General features: G+C 38.5%; 1 protein-coding gene across 1 annotated transcript in view; it reads left to right on the forward strand.

Annotated features, from left to right (window-relative positions):
• NAALADL2 (N-acetylated alpha-linked acidic dipeptidase like 2) overlaps positions 1–20,893 on the forward strand; it is a 298,774-nt gene that overhangs the window by 258,314 nt on the left and 19,567 nt on the right. The window contains exon 12 of the mRNA XM_056498926.1: positions 13,620–13,713. Coding sequence (XP_056354901.1) covers positions 13,620–13,713 — 94 coding nt within the window. The remainder of the gene's footprint in view (positions 1–13,619; positions 13,714–20,893) is intronic.

Raw genomic sequence — 20,893 nt, forward strand, 5'->3', positions numbered from 1 at the left:
TTATTGGACTATTTTTACCATAATTTCCTTAGCTGGGGTGGACTTTCAAGCTTCCATTCTTGTATGACTAGGTAAGTAATATAATTACTGAAGTGTGACTTTGAGAATGAGCAACTAATAACTTTAAATTTACTGCCTGTTCCAATAATCTTAGTTTTTAAAGACTCTCAAAAGGCAGCCTAGGAATCTTGCTTTTAGTGTCCAAGTAGGCAATATCTTGAGCCATGTGGTTTTAATGGGAAGATTTTTAATGTAAAGAAAGAAACTCTTTTTCATTCACAGCTGGGTTGGTTCAGTCCACTGAGTTGTGTAGCTTTTCTTGCTAGGTTTAGTGGTTTTAATTCAAAGAGAGTAATGAAGAGAAAAATGCAAAGCACATCCATTCCACTGCTAAACAACCACAGTAATATGTTTAGAAAATGTATTGAGCTGCCTAATCCAAAGCTCATGGAAACTGAATGCAGATTGATAGCAGTGGGATGTAACTAGGCTTTGCTGACTTTTTTTTTAACCCTTGTGAGTTAAATAAGATCACTTTTCCTGAGAAGCAGATGGTGAGGGAAGGGATGACAATACCAGAGCTAAGAGCCAAGGTTGCCCTACTCACATCTTTGAGGCACCAGTTGCTTTTGAAAAGTTATTTCAAAGCTCAGCATCCATTTTCAGAGGGACTGGGGCAGTGACAGATAAGCAGTGTGGGATCCTGCTGACTCCATCCCTTGTAGTTACCAGCTTTATTTGGTACCTGCTAGTTCACCTGGGGTGGGGAAAAGCACTCCAGTTAACATCCCCAGCAATACAAGAGGATTCTTTTTAGGGGACTAAAACCCAAAATTAGTTCTAGATTTTTTGGGATTTTTTTGGTTTTTTTTCAAGTGAAGTTTCAGTCACACTGAGTAGTAAGACACATACACTGGTAAGGGTTCTGCTGACCTTCAGTGTTCAGAACAATGCTTGTAGGTAGTGCAGATGACCACACAAAGGGTTTTTTATTTGCATTAGTCTAGACAGTCTGTGATGTGCTGCTGATTTTCTTTCCCCTCGAATTCAGAATGCAAATAAAATACCATGGATGAGATACTGTGAACCATTATGATAACTCATGCTAATTGAAGTTAGATTTCAGGATTTATGATTTATCTCTGCTCATTAGATTAAACTAAAGAACTTTGAGGTCGTTTAGTCCATTTGTGCTGGTGCAATATACTCACTTCCTTTCTTCCTAGGTTGTATTTAACTACAAAGAGAAGTCTTGTGCTGCTTTATTTGATGAACTGTTCCACAATCCAAAATGACTTCTCACAAAGTTTTTTCCTTCTCTTGTTCAATCGAAATAGTCTTCCCTTAATTACATCACTTTTGGTTGTTTCTTTTAATTTTTACTTGAAAACTTGAATTTCCTGTAACTACTGTGTTCTTAATTTCTCTGGAAAAAAGAATCCTTTATTTTGAGATCAAAGAATTCTGATATACATTAGCACTTTAATTATAAGCTGCAGAATGATAACTGGATGAATAGGGTGAAGGCTTTTTTAGACTAGCAGGACTGGCAATTAAAAAAGCTTTTGCATGACTTGCAGCATTGCCTGTTCTTTTTTTTGTTAAATATGGCTATTGTTGTAAATGAAGATTAATAATCACTAATAGCTACTGGGCTCTTCTAATGCAATATTCTGCACAAATAAACCATTCAGCTTAGATGTTTCTGCTGGCCCCCTTCATATCCCCTCTTTTGCAAATGTCAGTTGTTACTTAGGCAGAGTAAGCAGAAAATTAACTCTGTCTTCAGTCAAGTTTAACCTCTGTCTCAGGGACAGGGGTGCAGATAATTGCTGGAGGACAGGAGGTAAATAAATATTAACAAATCACCATAATACAGTGGTCTAGTCTAATATTGTGTCTGGAGTCTGCTGTTCTCAGAGGGGAAAATTTGAACATTTGGGAACAGACAGACACAGCAATGCCTCCAGACTCCCTTGGGACAGCCCTGCTGACTGTGATCCTCTAGCAGTGCTTAAAAACTGCAAGATTTAGCATCAGTTCCACTTTTCCTGTTTCAAATGTCTTGAGAGGTCAGTACTGATAAAGTGAAATGGAGTTAAAATGGTGTTAGGAAATTTGGAGTTTGCTACTTGTTACCCACTCATTTTGTCTAATGAGGAAACCCTAAAATCTGTCATTTTCTAAAATTTGTCTGTAAATGAAAACTATTTTTTTTTTACTTTAAACCTACTGTTAAATATGCATTCTGATCAATTCTTCATTCCAAAAATGTCCCATATAATTATTATCGGATGAAGCTTGGATGAATCTATTGTTCATTAGGTTCAGAATCTTGCAGCATTATCCTATACCCAAAAGATCAGAACAGTTCCTGGAAGGCTTTTTAGTTTTTCTGAAAATACAAGTGAAAAACTTTAAAATATGTTTTATGCTTTTGATGTATGATGTAGACATAGTGCAATATCTTCTAGAAATTTCACTCTGATATCAAAAGTCTTTTGAAGATGATTTTTATGGATTTAAAGCTATTCAGAGAACATCAAATGCCCATACACATTTTCTTGCTACTGGCTGGGGGAGGGGGAATTCTCAGAGTCTAGAAAGTCTTAATGTATTTCTAAGTATGAAAATTATTATTATCTGTAATTGCATCTGTCTCCAATTTTAACATACAGAAGAGTTTTGAGATGAGTTTTTCTCTGATCTCTGAATTGAAGCACACTTACCCACATGCATGCCTGTATCACTTGGGATGCTCCCACTAATTTATTTGTTCACTCTGGGTCAGTACCATATTCCACAGCACTTTTTCAGTTTTGGGGACCATTTATTTGGAATACTACATAAAATGGGGGAATTATGCTGAGTTCTGAGCATACTGATTACAATATACTAAATATACTAAAGAACATTTTAAGATACTGATAAATTTTCATTCTATAGAATTTTTTTAATTCCATCATTTTCTCCCTGGCCTTGTGATCAAACTTTTTCCTGCATTGTAATTTTCTCTCATCTTGACTTTCAAATCTTTTTTCTTCCTGTAATCCATCTACAGTGTTATGTCAAAATGATGTTCCTCAGCTGTGCTTTTAATCTTGCCTTCTCCTCTTTCAGACATTGCCCAGGCTCCTGTTGATGTTGTGCAGCAAATTCCAGCTTGGTTTTTTTTTTTCAATTGTTTGCTTTTTTCAGTCTCCATCCCTTTCACTCTCCAGACTGCTCAATTACTTCCTTTTCATTTTACCTCTCACTAAAGTGATCAGATCTTCACCCTTGTTGTCCTTATATTTGGGATAGCAAGTAACATTTCCTGCAGTGTTGTAAGATTATATTATTTTAAAATGTGCTTCTCTGTGTGATATTTGCTGTTTCCATCAGATCATGCTACCTTTGTCCCTTTAATACAGAAATCACCTAAAGATACTATAGAATGAAAAGGCTATGATAATTTAATGATTTTAGTAACAGGTGTATGATTGTAGGCCCAGATGTGCTAATAAATCTCAATTTTACCTTCAGATACTTTGAGCTTTAGAGCTAGGTTTCCCTATGAATTTCAAGGGCCATTCTATGATCTGAATTTCCTTTGTTTTATATTAATATTCTGTAATGGGAAAGATTATTTATTATGTCTTTAATCAGTGTTATCAGGGACAAGTTACAAGGATGAGGGAGTTTCTTTTCAATGTTAAATGGCAGTCTCAGGAGCATGCCAGCTAGATTTAAAACACTTCAGTAAGTTCATCAAACTGACCTGGGATTTCCTAAGACTCAAAGAGTTTGTCAGACTTGGCATTTCCCCCAAGCCTGAGGGGAGGTTGCTCAGACCCAAACACATTCATCTTTAATTAATGTTCTATTTTCAAAATAAAACAAGCAACCTTACCCCACCTTTATTTGTGAAGTTATACTATTTAATTACAGGTCTCCCTTTGAGGTTTAAATTTTACATTATTACTGTAAGACTACTGATTACTTCTTATTTTAGTCACAATGAAGATTTTATGTTCTGATATGAAAAACAGTGGGAAAAAATTCACAAAAATTCTGCCTTTGCATTCTGATACTAGTAAAAAGCTTAAATACTTTTCTGGCTTGGTAAATCCTATGTAAGTAAATCCAAGAGCAGAATCTAACCCTGATTGAAGTAATTGCCTAGGAAGGAAATGGAGCCTCTTTGTGAAAGTTGCAGCAAATATTGGTGTCTGGGGGCAGCCCCAGTGAATTCTCCCCTGAGAATTCCCCTGGAATGTGCCTTTAATGCTGGTGGGTCTTCTCTAGGAGCTCTCCTCTGCAGCATGATGCATTTTCAGCTTCCCTGGGATGCTCAGCTCCGTGGTTCACTGGTGCCTCTCCCCCAGGCCAGTCTGTCGTGTTTAATGAACTGTCACTGCTCCACTCCTGGCTGATTACAGTGACCTAAGAGCAAAAATTTGTTGTACCTTTGCATCAAGAGGTGGCAAGAGAGAAAAGAGCAATATTTTCTCTGTGTAGCTATTAAATATCTCATCTTCTCTGAGCTTGAGAGGATAGGGAGACTTTAATATGTAATGTCATTAATCTTTCCATAATGCCTATTCTGCTGAGAATGCTGAATTGCCTGTCCAAGTTTGACAAGTTCCTCAAGGAGCTGTTTCCTCACCCCATCATGGATGATTTTCTTCAGGTGTTTCAACTCCTAAATTCAGTTTCTTTCTTTCATTGTCCCTGGTTCTCCCTAAATTCTAAGGACTGGCTGCTGCCTAGCATATATTCTTTCAATATGGCCACTTAGAAAACATAGTTGCAAATAAAATTTGGGCTAAACAGAGTATAGTTTGAGGCCCCTCTAACAGTTTTTAGAGGATTTTTTTTTCCTCATCCTCATCTCACAATCTCCATAGTGACTAATTTTGAAGGTCATGTAGTGCAAAACTGAAGGATGGTGGTATATTAATGCATCTCAGTGTCCTGATATTGTGATCATTAATGTTGAAAAAGTGTATAAATGAAATTGAGATAGATGAGGAAAAGTAGAAAAAAAAAACTGTATTGTCACAATAATGGAAGAAAAATAATAATGAACATCAAGGAGAATGACTGTTCACTGCTGAAGCAGATTATATGCATTATTTTAATTAAGAGTGCATAATAGTACATATGGTTTTCCTTGAATAATAATTGCATACTGATGAAGTATGATTAGAGACTTTTTTTTGGAGTTCAATTAAATCAAATCCATTTCTGTAAAAGGAGAGAGATTAAAAAGATGATATCAAGGTCTAAACTGAAGTCTGTGGTTGAAACTTCCTATTGCAGATTTCTTTATTATTGCATTCCTCTGATGACTGTTATCTAGTTTTTAACAATGCCACAAGTTTCAGACTGAGTCCTGTAGATTCAGCAGAAGAAGTGGCTTTACAGATCAAACAGAAACTTGGGATGTACTTGGATGTCCTTGAATTTGTGCTCCTGGGGTTGTTTCCAGTCCAGGAAGACTCTTGGTTCATGCATGTAAGTTGAAGCATGTGAGGAGATACTCTGATTAATTAGGGCTGTAAGGCAGCATACTGTTTTCTGGGCTGATCTGTTTCTGTGGAGTGCTTGTGAACCTGTGATTAGATGCAGACTTGCTCTGCTGCTTTTTTTATCTCTAAGTCATTACTGTCTGCCTTGGAAGGCTCCGAGACCAGCAGGGCCCAGCCAACTGTCTGGCAACTGCTAACAAAATTATCAATTATCTTGTTGAGTCCCATCATCTTGTGCTTTGATTATCCTGTGAGTAAGGAGGGCTGCTTGTGCTGACATCCTGATTGGTGTCCCAAACACACACACAAGGCAGGGAAAGGGAATGATGCTCATTAACTGGGAGCAAACACGGGGAAGGTGTCCAGTAGCGTGGGAGATGGTGGTGTCCAGGCTCTTAATCACAGCCTGGTTTGTGTTTTCATGGCAGATCATGGTGTCCAGGCTCTTAATCACAGCCTGGTTTGTGTTTTCATACCAGTCCACAGGAATCTGCCCTGACGCCTCTTGTCTGTTATTCTGAGAGGACTTTCACTTTCTTTACTTCAAACTTCTCTTTATAACAAAATAAATGCCTTTTTTTGTGCTTAAGCATGTGCACTGATATCTAGCTGCATGTTTTACCCTGCAAATGTCTTTATTACACAATCAAGTAAAGAAAAGCAAGCTATGTAGTTTTGGTTTAAGGTCTTTAACATCTGTCCAAGATGCAATTTCTGTACATGATCATTGTCATTGGAGATCTTTCAGTCTGATCTGTGGAGATAGATGTTGCTCCATATTTCATTATCTGTTTCTCTTAGTACCAGAACAAGTGTTAAATCTGTTTCCCCAGGCCTGCCTGTAGCCAGCTTCAGGCAGCCAACATTGCTTCTTTCAAAAGGCTCCAGCATTGCTTCCCTCTCCTCTTCCACACCTGAAGAGGGGCAGAGAATGAAAGAATCTAAGAGGCATTTCCTGTGCAGTGATGGTATCTGGGTTTTTGGGAATGCTATGTACAAATCATTCTGCTCTAAAGTAAACTTTTCAGTATTTGTCACCCTCAGAGTCCACAGCTGGGATCCTGAGCAACCTGGCTTTAACATTGGAGCTAAAAAAGAATTAACACTGCAGCAAATTTTTTTTAATTCTCTATAAGAAATCCAGCATAAGGGCTTGTAAAGATGTAAAGATTTGTATTGTCATGGTGTGGCCTCCTCAGCCAGAGCTCCAGAAGTGCAAAGACCATTCTGCTGCATCCTTCTGCATGCTCATAACCATTGCACACTGGGGAAAAGTCTAACTCTTTTTCCTAAGGTTTGAACCTAGTGGCCCTTCCAGAAGTTAATTCAACACTGCCTTTGCATGCAGATACCATGAGAATTTGACATGCATAAATATGGACTAGATGATTAGAAAACCATCTGGAGATCATTGCTGCTTACATTTGTGTGCTCCACAGCTGACTCCATGCTTGCTGTGTAACCCTGTGCAGACAGAAAGTGGCTCTGCCTCAGCTCCACACTAACTGGGTTGAGCACAGGTTCATGTACACAGTGCCAAGCCTAACTCAATAAAGCCATTATCTTGGGAGTGAGTTAATCATCCCTCTGCTCTGCCCCTGTGGTGCCAAAAATGGGCCAGGCTCTTGACTGAGTGAGGAGCAGCATGGTGTGGGGAGAAGGCAGGAGTGGAAGGAAACTCTGCATAATATCAAGGAGCTAAAACCAGGGCATGGGGAATCATTCCTCACTATAAATTACTGTAATTTAAACTACTTTTTTAATAGAATCATGTAGAATCCTGAGTTGGAAGGGATCTACAAGGATCATCAAAGTCCAGCTCCTGGGACAACCTCATCAATCACATTGTGATATTAGAAAATGCACATAAATCATTTAGATACACAAAAAATATATATCTCCATATATATATCATCTGAAAAGCAGTAATTTCTACATGTACACAAAAAGCAAAGCACAGGTAAGCAGGAGTTTATTTTTTGCTCAAGAAATTGAAAGTAGTGGCATGAATGATCACTCTCAGCTGTGAATGAAATCCATACAAAATGTTCTTGCACTGCTTTAAGTGCTGTATTTTACTAAAATGGCCAACAAATTCAATTTTAAGCAAATTAATCACTTAAGAGGATACTTTGACCTTAATTTATCAGTGCCTCAGAAACCTCATCATGAATCATTTAGAAAACATAATGTATGATTATGTAAATAGAAATCCATATTTCAGAGCCAGCCCACCATAGTTCTGGATTATCTTAATATGTAATTTTGGGGATGCTCTGTGCCACCCTAATACAGCTGTGCACAGGTACCTGAAGAGAAGGAAAGTCCATGTTTTACTCACAATCACTTTTATTTCCTGATCATTATTTTCTGTGCTAAGAGTAAATAAAACAATATTAAATTATTTAGGAGGCAGGGAGTGATGAAATAAAGTATTTAATATTTTCAATACCTCACACTTTCCTTGTTAAGAAATAGGTATTTCTTATGAATTACTGTGCTCTGGTTCACCTGCTGTAGCACAGACTCACCATAGTCCTTTCTCAGAGAGCCCTCTACTGTCCTAAAATTCAGCATGTTCCATCCAGTGTCTGATACCCCAAGATATCATTTGTTTTACATGCCCTGGTGCCAAGGCAGATTTCAGTAAGGGGGAAAAAAAAAAAAAACAAACAACAAAACAGAATAAAAAACAAACAACAAGCACATGGTATTACTGAATACGTAAGAAATTTGAATTTTTGAAGTTTGACAACTTCAATGCCAAATGTTTATGGCCAGATCTCTGTTTCTTTGCCTAATCATGGCAATGTGGTTTTCAGAAAGATACAGGCTCAAAGAACTGGTTGTTTTTTCATGTTCCTGCCTCTGATTTTTCATGTGAATCAGTTAATTTTTTTGGAAGGTGATGAATAAAAAAAAAAACCTGCTGTGTAGACTGATTCTGCAGGAAATTTTTCCACAGCAAATTGAGATCCCACTATTAAAAATGCTCATTAATTTATCATTACTCTCACGACTGCTGCCATTCATCTGGTAACACTAGGTGCTGAAATTGTTATTGCCAGGGAACCACAGATTTCATTTAAATAGACTCAATTCCTCATGTTTAATTAAACAAGTCTGATAACATTAAGGAAGCTGAGTGGATAGGGAGAATCAGAAGAAAGCATATTCATGAAATTTGCCTGTATTAATAAAAATATTTCTCCAATTTTGCAGGAGGGAGGAAGTGGGGAAGTCTGATTAACATTTGAGCTTACTAATACTGTGGTTCTTAATATATGCAGATATTCATTCCTTATTTGCATGGGTGTAGAGGCTGAGGCTGTTTTTTATAATTGGTTTAATGTCAGATGATCTCAGCAGGTCACTCTGCTCATCAAAATGTGTGGGAAGAGAGACCCTTGATGCAAAAGATGAACACCTGAGATTAGATAGTGCAACAGCCAGTCACAAAAGTTAAACCTTTCCACTCACCTTAAGGAAGGAAGAAGAGGAAAAAAAGTGTTGTTTTCAACCCAGTGTTATTGGTCCCCCTAAAGAGCACAGAATTTTGCCATGTTCTATCCTCATCCATGACCCCCAGGGTAATGTGTGAAGGGAGAGGTGCCAGGTGTGGGGGCAAATGTGACCTGGAAAAAATAAAGCTGATACCAAAGGAAGTTGATGCTGAGAGCTGCTCAGTGCCAGGGCTTGCTTGGCTGGGGGATGTTGAGTCTGTAGCTGAGAATCTGCATAGGTGTACCACACTGCCATGTCACATCACCTCTCCTCTGACATGGTTTGGGTGGGTGAGCTGCCATGTGTGTGCTGATTTCCCCTGGAAGTGCACAGATGTCAGTAAAGTGTTGTTAACATGCATAGAATAAAATTTTAAAAGTATGTGGTGGAGGCATAGGGCTTGAAATGCAAAGGAGTTGCTGCTGCTCAATTCAGGTTTCAAGTAGCTGAGCCTAATTCTTTCCAGCAGGTAAAGCTGGAGTGTGGCACTGCTAAAGACTGTTTACAGAAGGATAAGCATGGCAGTTTACCTGATTTTTTAAGTTATGTTGTTTGTAACTTGGCATATGAAGAGATCTGAGATGTCTGTTTAGATTTTAACACTCCTAATGTAACTAAAAATGTCCTAAAGGCTCAGCACTTCCACCCACTGAGGTTTGCATAGCACAGGCTGGATACAACACAGTTTCAAATTTCACTAAACAAAAAACACCCAAAAAACCCCAAGACTGGCATGTAAAGTTCTGTGTTAAAGAAACTGCCTGCACACTGCATGCTGATGTTTATTCTAGCAGATTGATCTCTCTCACGCATAATATTTTCATATCTTCATATCCACTAAATCTGTTTTAATTTTATTCATCAAGCAATTTTCTGCTGCTATGGGAGAATGGAGGATGGGTGGCTGTGCCTTCCTTGTCAGTAAAACCAGACTTTTAGACTAACCAGCACTTCAGACTGGCCCTGCAAGGCAGGCTCAGGGACAGCCTGGCCCCAAAGCAAAATTGAATCTGTGTAAGAGAGACTGTGTGGAGCCTTTCACATTTATCCAGCCTGGGCTAAAAGTATTCATATTTTTTAAAAAATTAAATTTGTATGCCAGTAGACATGCTTTATGTTGTTAGTAGGCAGCTTGGATGTTTGAGGAAGAAAGTTGTCTTGAACACTGAGTTTAACTCCCTGAGAAAACAGCTGTGAAATACAAAAAAAACCAACCTGTGATGAATCCCCCCAAACTCCACTTGATTTCATTTCCTTATTTGCATTGTAAAGCAGCTAAAATGGTAAAGTATATTTATAATTTATATAGAGGAACATATTGTGTGTGTTTAATCCAGGGTTTTTTTAATGTCACAATCCTTTAGAAAGTGTTGTGGAACATCCACTTGATGTTCCTGAAAATTGGCTTTTATAGTCAAATTAGGCTCATAGATAGGTACAATTGAAAGAATACACAGTTCCTGAAGGAATAGTTTATGAAACTCTGGAAGAGAAAAGAACCTTCAACATCATTTGGAAATGTCATGTGATACTGAATCATCTTTAACACCAGCATTTTTTTTAAGTTTGTGGTTTTTCTTTTTATCTGTTGGGATCTACACAGTGTCAGAGAAGTAAAGGCAGGGGCTGCAGTTATTTCCTTCCTGCAAAGATGTTTATGCCTTAAGGTAAAAGTTCTTGAAATAATGTTTTAATTTGAGAAGTTGTCATTAGTGTTTTAACTTCAGTATGGGACTAGAATCAATCATGCTGCTTTAGCTTTTCACTTCTTGAGAAAACTGTTGTCTTTACTCCTTGCTAAATTATTCCTGCATTTAATAATTCAGTAGTCAGTCTGATGCATTTTTCACCTGGGAGAAGGGGGCTGAAGCTTGTCTTTATTTTCCATGTATATTCAGTGTTGCGCTCAGGGGAATGGTATATCCAAAAATAAGACTATAAATAAGAAATCAGTAGCCTTTTCTGTCTTGCTGCTTTATGTGGGTTTGATATATGCTTCTGCAGCATTATTACTTACTCTGTTCAAATCAATGCTCTGAGCTTTCCTTTCCATGATTGATTTCTTCCAGATTAGCCCACGAAGTACGTGATTTAATAACCACCCCTGCTACCTGTTTGCTAACACACAGATGTCTGCAGTGTTACACAGAGACTATAAAATTTCTAAAAGTGCTTCAGTCAGTCATAAGATTTGGATGGTATCACTTTATTTAGGTAGGAAAAAGAAAACAGATTTGGTCTGCTATAGTTGAAAGCAAACTAAAATTCCTTGGAAGAAACAGAAATGAGGCAAGGATTTATAAAAATGAAGCCAGATTCTGCAGGAGATAATGATAAAAAAGGAAAGTTGCTTACTAGGGTGTTGTCCTCTTTAAATGCCACTTTTCCTGCTTCACAAAAGAAACATTTTTTTCTGTCTTTTATGTTCATAAGCATTGTGGTAACAGATTGTAAATTATCAGCAGCAAGGTATAACTGTTGATGTCCCTTCCTAAAATACCTGTGAATATGTATTTGAATTAGTAATTATTAAATTTTTAGCAGAAATGGGCTGTCCAGGCAGAATTTAAGTGTTTTGAGTGTTTCAGTGCTGTCCTGGGGTTCAGGGGGTCCCTGTAGAATATCTGCTTTGTGTTAGGGTGTTATTTCAGTGTCACAGTTGCTCATCTGCAGCAACTCACAGGGTGCTCATGTCCTGGGCAGTGTCTCTTGCAAGAGTTCCATGCAGGACATGGAAAGATTTGGTGTGCCATTTGGATATTTAGATTTTTTTCCAGTTGCTTATGGCTGGACTGTATGGACATGATTTAGGTAAATCTTGTACAGGTTTTAGTTTGCCCTAACAGGTTCATTTTTTGTCTTTCCATAATACTTCTCTGATATCTCTGAGACCAATGTTTTTTAATGCTTTCCAGACACTTTTTGTGTATATTCACTGGTAGATAATGTGATGGCCTTTGAGCATTGATGGCCTGAGGAACTGGGAAGTTTCTTCATAAGAAGTTACTGTGTAATACTTTAACACAGCTCTCCAGACACTGTATTTTTATCTTTAGGTTCACTTTTACTACTTTGGTTTTCCTGATAATGGCCTGACATAACATTATTCCTCCCTATATTTTCTCTCTCTATATGAGGTCGGGTGTTTTTTTAATTTTGTGCCTTCTGTGATGCTGTTTTCTCTTGAGGTAAATCTCCATACTTCACAGCCCATCTGTGCTCAGGTGTGGGCTGCAGTCTGATATACAGCATGTTCCCTTCATCTCTGCACCCAAACCAGTCTGTGGCCAGGTCATTTCTTCTGTGATTTCTGAGAAATGTTGTGAGGTTCTATTAATCTTTCTCCAGGAAACTTGTATTTCTGATATTACCCTGCTTCCATCTACTTTCCTTGGAGATGCTTTTCCTTTTCAATTTCTGTACTATTGTTTTTAATATTACTGAGGCTTGTTGTCTTTTCCTTCTACTTTCTATTGTAAAATTAAAAAGCTACTTTTGGCACAGAAACTATCATATTGCCTTTGAAGGATAGATATTATTCTTGCTCCCCCAACACCTTGGGAAGAATGTACAATATGATTCTATTCAGTCCACATTTTTATCAACATGGTCACCATCACCTGCAGCCATCATTCCATTTTAGAGCACAGCCTTACAGGTATTTTTTCCCTTTTCGCAATATCAAGATATGAAGAAGATGAATGAAAGTTTCTTGCATGTTTTTGTCAGTGTGTTTTTATAGCTCCTGTGAACAGTGATGGACTTGGCAGCCTGGAGACTGAAATCCTCTGTTTAATCACAGCTAGGTGTAGTTCAGCAGAAAGATGTATTTCTGTACACAGCCCCTGTAGCATGTCTAAGCCTCGAGCTGGAGAACTGACCCTCTGTAAGCAGAAAAAAGCTCTCAGGCCACTCAGCCCCTGCCTTACCTGTGAGCTGTTCAAAAAGAAGCATTCATGCCATTGAGTTTTTGTGACAGGTGCTGATGTCTAGTCTGGAGCGGACCGAGGGGTCACTTTGGGGAATTTCTTTCCCTGAGTTGCTGAGAGAAAACAATGTTCTGTCCAGTCTGGAAACTGTACATCTGCGTGCATCAGGTTGTCATATAACACTTCAAAAGGCAGTGGGTTTTCAGGTCAGCTTGCATTTAGCCCTAGGCTTGATCTTCTGATCATTAATGTCTCTGATTCTTTACTTTAGTTGTGAAAACTCTCAAAATCAAATAGCTAAGACCAGAGAACTAAGAAAAACTGTGAACTTCATTCCCATGTTTAGAGTTTTGGAATATTTTATTTTAAAACAAAGCAAAAAGGTTCTTCAGAGAATCCTGGAGCATCCTAGGTCCCAAGAAGACAAACTGCACAGAATTCTTGAGTGTGGTCATAAATTGTATTCCCTGAACATTTTGCAACGTTGTATGGAGAGTCAATGGCTCTGGTCATACTCCTTTTCCTAAATATGTTCTTATGGGGTTTTAATCACATTTCCCTGAAAACCCAATGTAATGAAAACATGCTATTCTAAAAGAAGTGCTGCCTATGCTGGCTATGAAATCTGCTGGAAATAATTTGTCTGGGTTTTGGGTGTTTTTGTGTTTTTCAGCTAACAGGACAAGTGACTTTGCAAATTGCCACTGATCCAGTTTTGCCGTTCAATGCCCTCGACGTCGCCTTAGAAGTTCAGAACAGTCTGAAAGGTAATTTTCATTAGAGGAATATTGTTCTCCATTAATACAGGGGGGGAAAAGCTTCATCTAATCCCTGATACGTATTTTCAACACTTGAATAATAGCCAGTGATTTCACTAGTTAAATAGGGTGATTATACAATGCTGAATAAAATGCAGGTTTTGTTGCTAAAGAAAACCATAAAGGTCTTAGATTTCTTCTGATGTTACTTTGTCAATTAAGCAGTACAGATTGCCTGTAGTCTCCTAAGACCTTTGAAAAATATTTCTGTTTATAGGTTTATGAAACCCTTGATCTGTCAAATAGAGAAGGAAGTTGTATAAAATCACACCAAAACTTCACATATCCTTCAGCAGATTGTGAGACTATATCTCAAATGTAAAGACTTGAGGTGCTACCCCTGCATTTCATTCACTCCCTTCACTGTAAAGCACCACTTTTCTGTAACACATTCTCATAGAAGCACGATACCTTTGCTTTAATCTTTGCCATCCATCATTGTGAAGATGTAGGAGTCAGTAGGCAAGTATTGGTCTGGAATCACTGAGCATCTAAAAAGACAAGTAATTTTAGCTCTGTTGTGCCACATAAACATTGGTTTAGTTCAGCCTAAACACAGCAGGGGATGATCATCACATGAAAAGTGTGGCTCAGCTGGGATTCCTTCAGAACATGAGATATCTTCTGTTGTTCTTCCTTTTTCTTTATTTTGAGTAACAGGAAAAGTTGATTTAAATTGACTTTTTTTTTCTCTAACTTCAGTTAGATCATTTATCTCTACCACTTCATTGGAAATAAAATTATTTCCTAGGCTGTAGGGCCAGCAGGATAAATTTTCTCCCAGATGTTCACTTTGGAGTTATGTTTAATGATTTTTCTCATGGCTTTCATGTCTTTTCTGTCTCTGACTTGTATAAAAGAACAGTTTATTTTCATTTTGGAAAACATTAAGACTATGGTCCTTTTTCGTTACTTAACTGAGAAGTTGTACTTATTCTGTGTGGCTCATGGGTTTATTCATTCATCAAAAGATTTTATGTTGTCCAAACTTTCCAGTTCAAGGTTGGAATGTCTTAGTAAGCTGTTTCCTTCTCCAACTCAATGCAGACTGTAATTGTAGAAAAGGTGAAGGTAAATCTGCATGACATGTAAAATATTTGTTCATTAGGCTTAATTTTGTGCCTCTGGGATCTGGTTCAGCCAATTCCTTGAACACAGATTTTACTGCCTGTTGGACTTTCTCACATGCTTGAAGTTAAATTTTGTGTAAATATTTGAGTCACTGTTTTGCAGTCTCCTGGATGTTCTCACAAAAGGCTGTGTATACCTTGATACTTGTTAATACAGCATTTATTTACATTTCTAAAGGATTTAACTCTGTGATGTGGTGGTGTCTGTACAATTAGCTCTGCTAAATTCCATGGGATTTTACTCAGCACTTGCCAGACCATTTCTTACCTTCAGGGTGGTGTGGATGGCAAGTTGTGTCATCCCCACCACATTCACATGGCTCATGGCCTGTTCTTCAGGGAGAAGGGAAGAGGCTGTGAGTGACTTGTTCTCTCCCCTTGCACACCAGAACTCCTGGGAACAAACCACTGCTTTTGGGTTTCCCTGGAAGGAGGGCCTGGGGCTGGAGAGATTCCTTTTCCTCCCTCTGCTGATGTTTAGCAGGAAACCTTGTGGTCATAAGTGATGGGAGATGGGGGTTCCAAGACTGAAATCCAGGCCCCCAGGGCTGTTGCCTGTCTATTCACAGATGTGATGTTTTAGACAAATTCATAAATAAGTGACTTGCTTAGAATATTGTCATTAGTTACCTCTTGCAGTTGTGTGGGATTTGTGCCTTCCATACATTTAAAATCAGGACCCATTTTAACTTGAATCAAATACATGAATATCTTGCCTTGTATCCTATGAAAATCCAATTTATCTTTTGAGTTAGGGCACAGACAAGATGTCAAATCTGGTGTATGAGTGATACAAACAATGCTTTTAAACACTCCTATAGAAGTGTTTTGTATGTATAGGCAAGTAAAAATGTAAATCATTTGTATACAAGTATTTTTTATGTATACCAACATTTTTATCCATAACATACTTGTATTTTCTGCTGGAAGCTCTTAGCACTGTGCTCCTTGTAGCCTGTGGTTAAAATCTAGAGTATGTTACAGCAAGTTTCAGGGGTTGATGATGGAGATTCTCAGGTGTCTCTTTAGGATTAAAAGCATTTCTGTACCTTTGCACCTGACTGTCCCAGCAGTAACAAGTTCAGCCACCCAGTTTACAAAAATAAAGTCAGCCAGGCTGGTGGTGTCCCTCATTTGGTGCTGTTGAAGCTGATGTCATTTATTATTGCCAGTCCCTTGGGCTCATGCAAACCTCTCAGGATTGGTGTCTGTGCCCTGCTCTGAATTGTGGCTGTGCACACCAGGCAGGAGAGGTGAGATCCCCACTTGTGCCTGTCAGCACAGGCTGCTGGAGCAAATTGTAGCATCTCTGGTAGGCACTGGCTGAGAGGGAGAGGCTTATGAAGACAAATTAAGGAGGGATGAGATTTTCTGGTTTTCCAGAAGTGCAAGAGCCGTGATTTAAAGCTCTTTGGCTGATGCAGTGTCAGCTGTGTGTGAATTCCTATCAGTTAGGCCCTTTCTTCTCCCCAGAATGGATGTTTTACAGATGTTACAGCAGCTGAAGTACTTGGGGTGATAATAGTAGGCAGCAGTAGCAGAAATTTCAGATAATCTGGTTTATAAGTCGTTCCCAGGGAAGTCTGCCTGAATTTTCCACAGTCCTGTCTTTACCCATATATTTCAAAACATCAGGCTAGATTCTCTGTCCTGAGAAAAATCAATAGAGAAACATATCTCTCTCATTCACTTGATGGCTGCATGCTCATTGCCTACAGCTATCTGCTGTTCTTCAGTGTGGCATCATTTTACTTGCTTGACTGTATTTCCCTGATCATTTTGGGTGCTTTTCAGGAAATTTCCCTCTTTACTGTTCCCACCCTTTATTCTTGACTGCAATAGAAGTGAAAAATGCAACAAATCTGTATATAAGACAGAAAAATCTCTTTTGTCATGAGACACTGGCATCTTATCTTCAGTATCCATTCAAGGTTATAATGTATTAGTACCTTTCTTCAGCCTTTATAAAAGAACAGCCATGGAAAACCACATTTTCCATGGACAAACATTTAGTTCTGAAGGGCAAGGATGAGCATCATGTGTTAGTAGGACATAAGTTTCAGCAACTCTGTGCAAAGTCATTGATGACTTCACAGAATCATAGAATAGTTGGGTTGGACTTTTTAAAGGTCATCTAGTCCAATGCAGTGAGCAGGGAAATCTTCCAGTAGATCAAGATGCTCAGAGCTTCATCCAGCCTGGCACTGAATGTTTCCAGGGTGGGGTATCCACCATCTCCCTGGGCAACCCATCCTCACTGTAAAAAATCTCTTCCTTACACCTATTAAATATAATCTTTTGGTTTAAAACCCTTACCCCATGTCCTATTTCAAAAGTTTGTCCCAACTTTCTTATAAAGCCCTCTTTCAGTAAAGTCTCCTTGGAGCCTGCACTTCTCCAGGCTCCTGTATTGACATGCACATAGTAAAATGTCACAACTTTCCTCTTTAACATAACTTCTTTGAAAAAAGACTTGGGGCAGCACCAGATTAGTTTATTTGGGCTACAGCAGTCATGGTAGCAAAATTGAAGCTGATGGCAGCATGTTCTTTGCACTAAGGATGTCTGTGGATTTGTGTTTCTGCCCCTTTAGGGTGCTTCCTACAAAGCTTTGCCATTCAGATTTTCTACTGCCAGGTCTGCTTATCCTATTTTGCAAAGCATGAAAAATTCTCCTGGTGAATGCAGCAGCACATCATAGCTGATTCAGAATTTGCAAGCTAATCAAAACCTGAAGCAATTTCCCTTCTCTCTTACATGCAAACACATGTTCATATATATATATATATATGGTAAGCAAGCATCATGCCTTAAAATACTGATTTGTGTGTGCTTTCTTTCCTATAAATACTTGTAGGCAAGAACTTTCATAACAGAGAGCACAAACACAATTTTAAAATGTTAAATCTCTAGCTGTGCTTTTCACAAGAGCAATCAGTGACACAGGGAAACCTATTGTATTCAGTGTCTGTAAAAATATCTGTTTGGTGTAACGTGTTTCTGAATAGGATCCAGTTACATTTAGCAAATGCAATGAAATTCAACAGTGTAACTCCCTGATCAAGAGTGCACATTCTCTTGAGTCACTTTCCTATGTTTGCAATTTTATTTTTATAGCAACTAAACAACTAGCTTAGATGATTCATCATGATTCACACTGGAGACAAAAGGAAAAATACAAAATATAATAATGTGGCATTGTTTTCTCTTAAACGAGGTAACACTTGTGCTTGATTTTTCTCTGTAAAAGCATCACAAGGTCCTTGAGACATCATTAGTTAATGCAGGGTTTTTTTGAAGAATCATTTGCCCTTCCATTCCCACCTTCTCAGCCTGTGAAAAGCATAAATCAGTTTCCCTTGGTGTGCAGTTCAGTGTGTTGTGATGCCTGTTCTGTCCTTAGCTGGCTGAGGTAACTCTGCCCATACTTGCAGGTTTTGTACTGAAGCATTAAAAAAGGGTCTGGGTGTGTGTTTTCTAACAAGTTCTGGTTTAGAGAATAAAACAGAGTTGGTTTAGGGACTGTGGAGAACAAGTGAGAGCATTTACAGGATTTTTATATTTAAAAGGATAGTCTTGTTGGCTTCATTTCCAAATACAGAAAGATGGATTTTCCCTTTATCTCACCTTCCCTGTTGGAAAGGCAAAGCTGACATTTGCAATTGTTTGTATAAGATTCAGAATAAAAACTACAAAAGTTTTATGTTACTTGGAATACAAAGTGCTTTGCTGAAACCAGAGGATTCTTTCCAACAGGGTGAGTTTGAGCATTTCCATATGGACACAAGTCCCAGGGTAAGGTTTGCACAGTGCCTGCATTATATAAATGGGAATGGGAAGTTCTTCAGCTGCACGGGATGTTTGCCGGAGATTTGAAAATTAAGGATAATGATATTTTGCAAATATCTTAAATGTGGCAAGCTTATATGCTTGAAGAGTATTTTTCTGAGGCACCAACCTGACTTGATCAGAATTTAAATCACTGCAGACTCAGAGAGATACCAACCATTTATATCAAGGTACCAGCACGCCTTTATCCATTCTGCTTAGGGAAAGGTGGATTGGCAAGTGTCATTAGCAAAGGAGCCTTGTCCCAAACCAGGGCAGACATAAACCATCTTCTCTCACTCCTGTTCCTCCAGGGAGCTTCTGTTCATTGTTAAAATTCATCTTGATATCTCAGGAAATCTGACAGTTTCTCTCTCACCAGCATCTTGTCTCTCCGTGTATTCTGGATCGTTTCATGTTTTGCTAGATTGGAATGTGCTAGTCAGCTGGACAGGAGTATATGGGATCCATGAACTCCTTTTCCTTTGCTGGAATGTATCCCATAGCAAATACCTTCCTCCATATGAGAGGGAGAATATATTATATTATGTTATATTATATTAAGGTGTTTCCTTGGATTTCTTAGTTTTACCTGTTTGTTTTTCCATTCCTGTTATGTGCTCATCTTTCAGACTCCAACCATGAATAATTTGAGAAATGGATTGGTGTTTGTCCTAATTTTAACTAGAATAGAGTTAGTTTTCTTCCTGGTAGCTGGTACTGTGTTTTGGATTTAGGATGAGATGAAGGTTGGTACTCACTGATATTTTCAGTTGTTCCTTGGCACTGCTTACCGTGAGGACTTTCCAGGTTCTCATGTTTTGCCAGAGAGGAGTTAGAGGAAGCTGGGAGGGAGCATGGCCAGGACAGCTGACCTGATCTGGCCAAAGGGATATTTCACACCAGAGAACATCATGCTCATTTAAACTGAGGTGGCCAAGGAGGCTGATTGCTGCTGGGGCCAGGCTGAACATGGTCAAGCCAATAAAATTGTTCATCACTTGTCTGTCTGGGTTTATGTCTCTCTTTTGGTTTTCTCCCTTTTTGATGCTATATTAATATATTGCTATTAAAATCATAATCATTATATATGAATTATTAAACTGTTCTAATCTCAACCCATTGGTTTTAACTTTTTGATTCTTTCCCCATTCCATCAGGGAAGCCAGTGGGTGTGACTGAGCAGCTGTACTTACTTGCCAGCTGAGGTTAAACCATGTCAGTGTTCCCCAATTACTATTTGTGATTTTTCCATGTGTATCTTAGACAAGGAAGTTGAAAATTCATTGAACTTGAGTCCTGAAGCACTTTCTTGGCTTAATTATCTCAGCCACTAAGGTGAAGAACTCCCTGAGGGTTGCACATTCAGGTAGAGCTGCCAGAGCTGCATGGTTTATGTTGATTAAGGCATTATTTGAAAGATCCAAGGATAGTTGGATTTCTTGTCAATAGGTGAAGTGAATCCTGACCTTAAAGATAATTTCTGCATCCTGGAAATGTTTGTGCTGACTGATACTGCTTTTGACTTTCTGTCAGGTTCAGGCTCTGCTTTCTCTCTCCACGTGCTTGTAAAGATGAAGGCAGTCCATGCACACACTGGGAAAGGAGGCCACACTCTTCACCTGCACTGCAGGTGGGAGGAGGCTGCACATTCACAGTGCTCCAATTCACATTTCTCTTTCTGGACTGTGAACAGGGAAATACTGAAATCGTGGTGTGCTCCTACGTGCTGCAGGCTTTTTTTCTTTTGCTGTCTGAGTGGCAAAGCAATAGTTAACACTCAAGTTTAAAAAGTTTTGAAATATTGACTGGATTAGAATATGCGTTAGGATATCAATTAAAGTTGGCTCATTGGCAAATGACTTAAGTGATTAAGAGGAGCAATTTCACATACCCTCTACAACTGCTGTTAACTGCTAAGATTCTAAAATGTTGAGTCAAATTCAATTAAACTCTGTATATTACAATATTCTATAGAGCACTGATTATGGAATCCAAGCACAGGCTTTCAGACTCAAGAGCAACAGCATCAGATGGCATTGAATAAATTCAGTCTCAGAAGGAAACGTAGTTCTTGATTTATAACCATTGTTTCCTGCATGCCTGTTTTGCCAATGCTAGATTTCAAGCTGTACCCCAAAAATCATTCCTCACAGCTTATTAGCTCTTAA

The sequence above is a fragment of the Oenanthe melanoleuca genome, chromosome 9 (assembly GCF_029582105.1).
Source record: "Oenanthe melanoleuca isolate GR-GAL-2019-014 chromosome 9, OMel1.0, whole genome shotgun sequence".
In the NCBI taxonomy this organism is placed as follows: Eukaryota; Metazoa; Chordata; class Aves; order Passeriformes; family Muscicapidae; genus Oenanthe; species Oenanthe melanoleuca.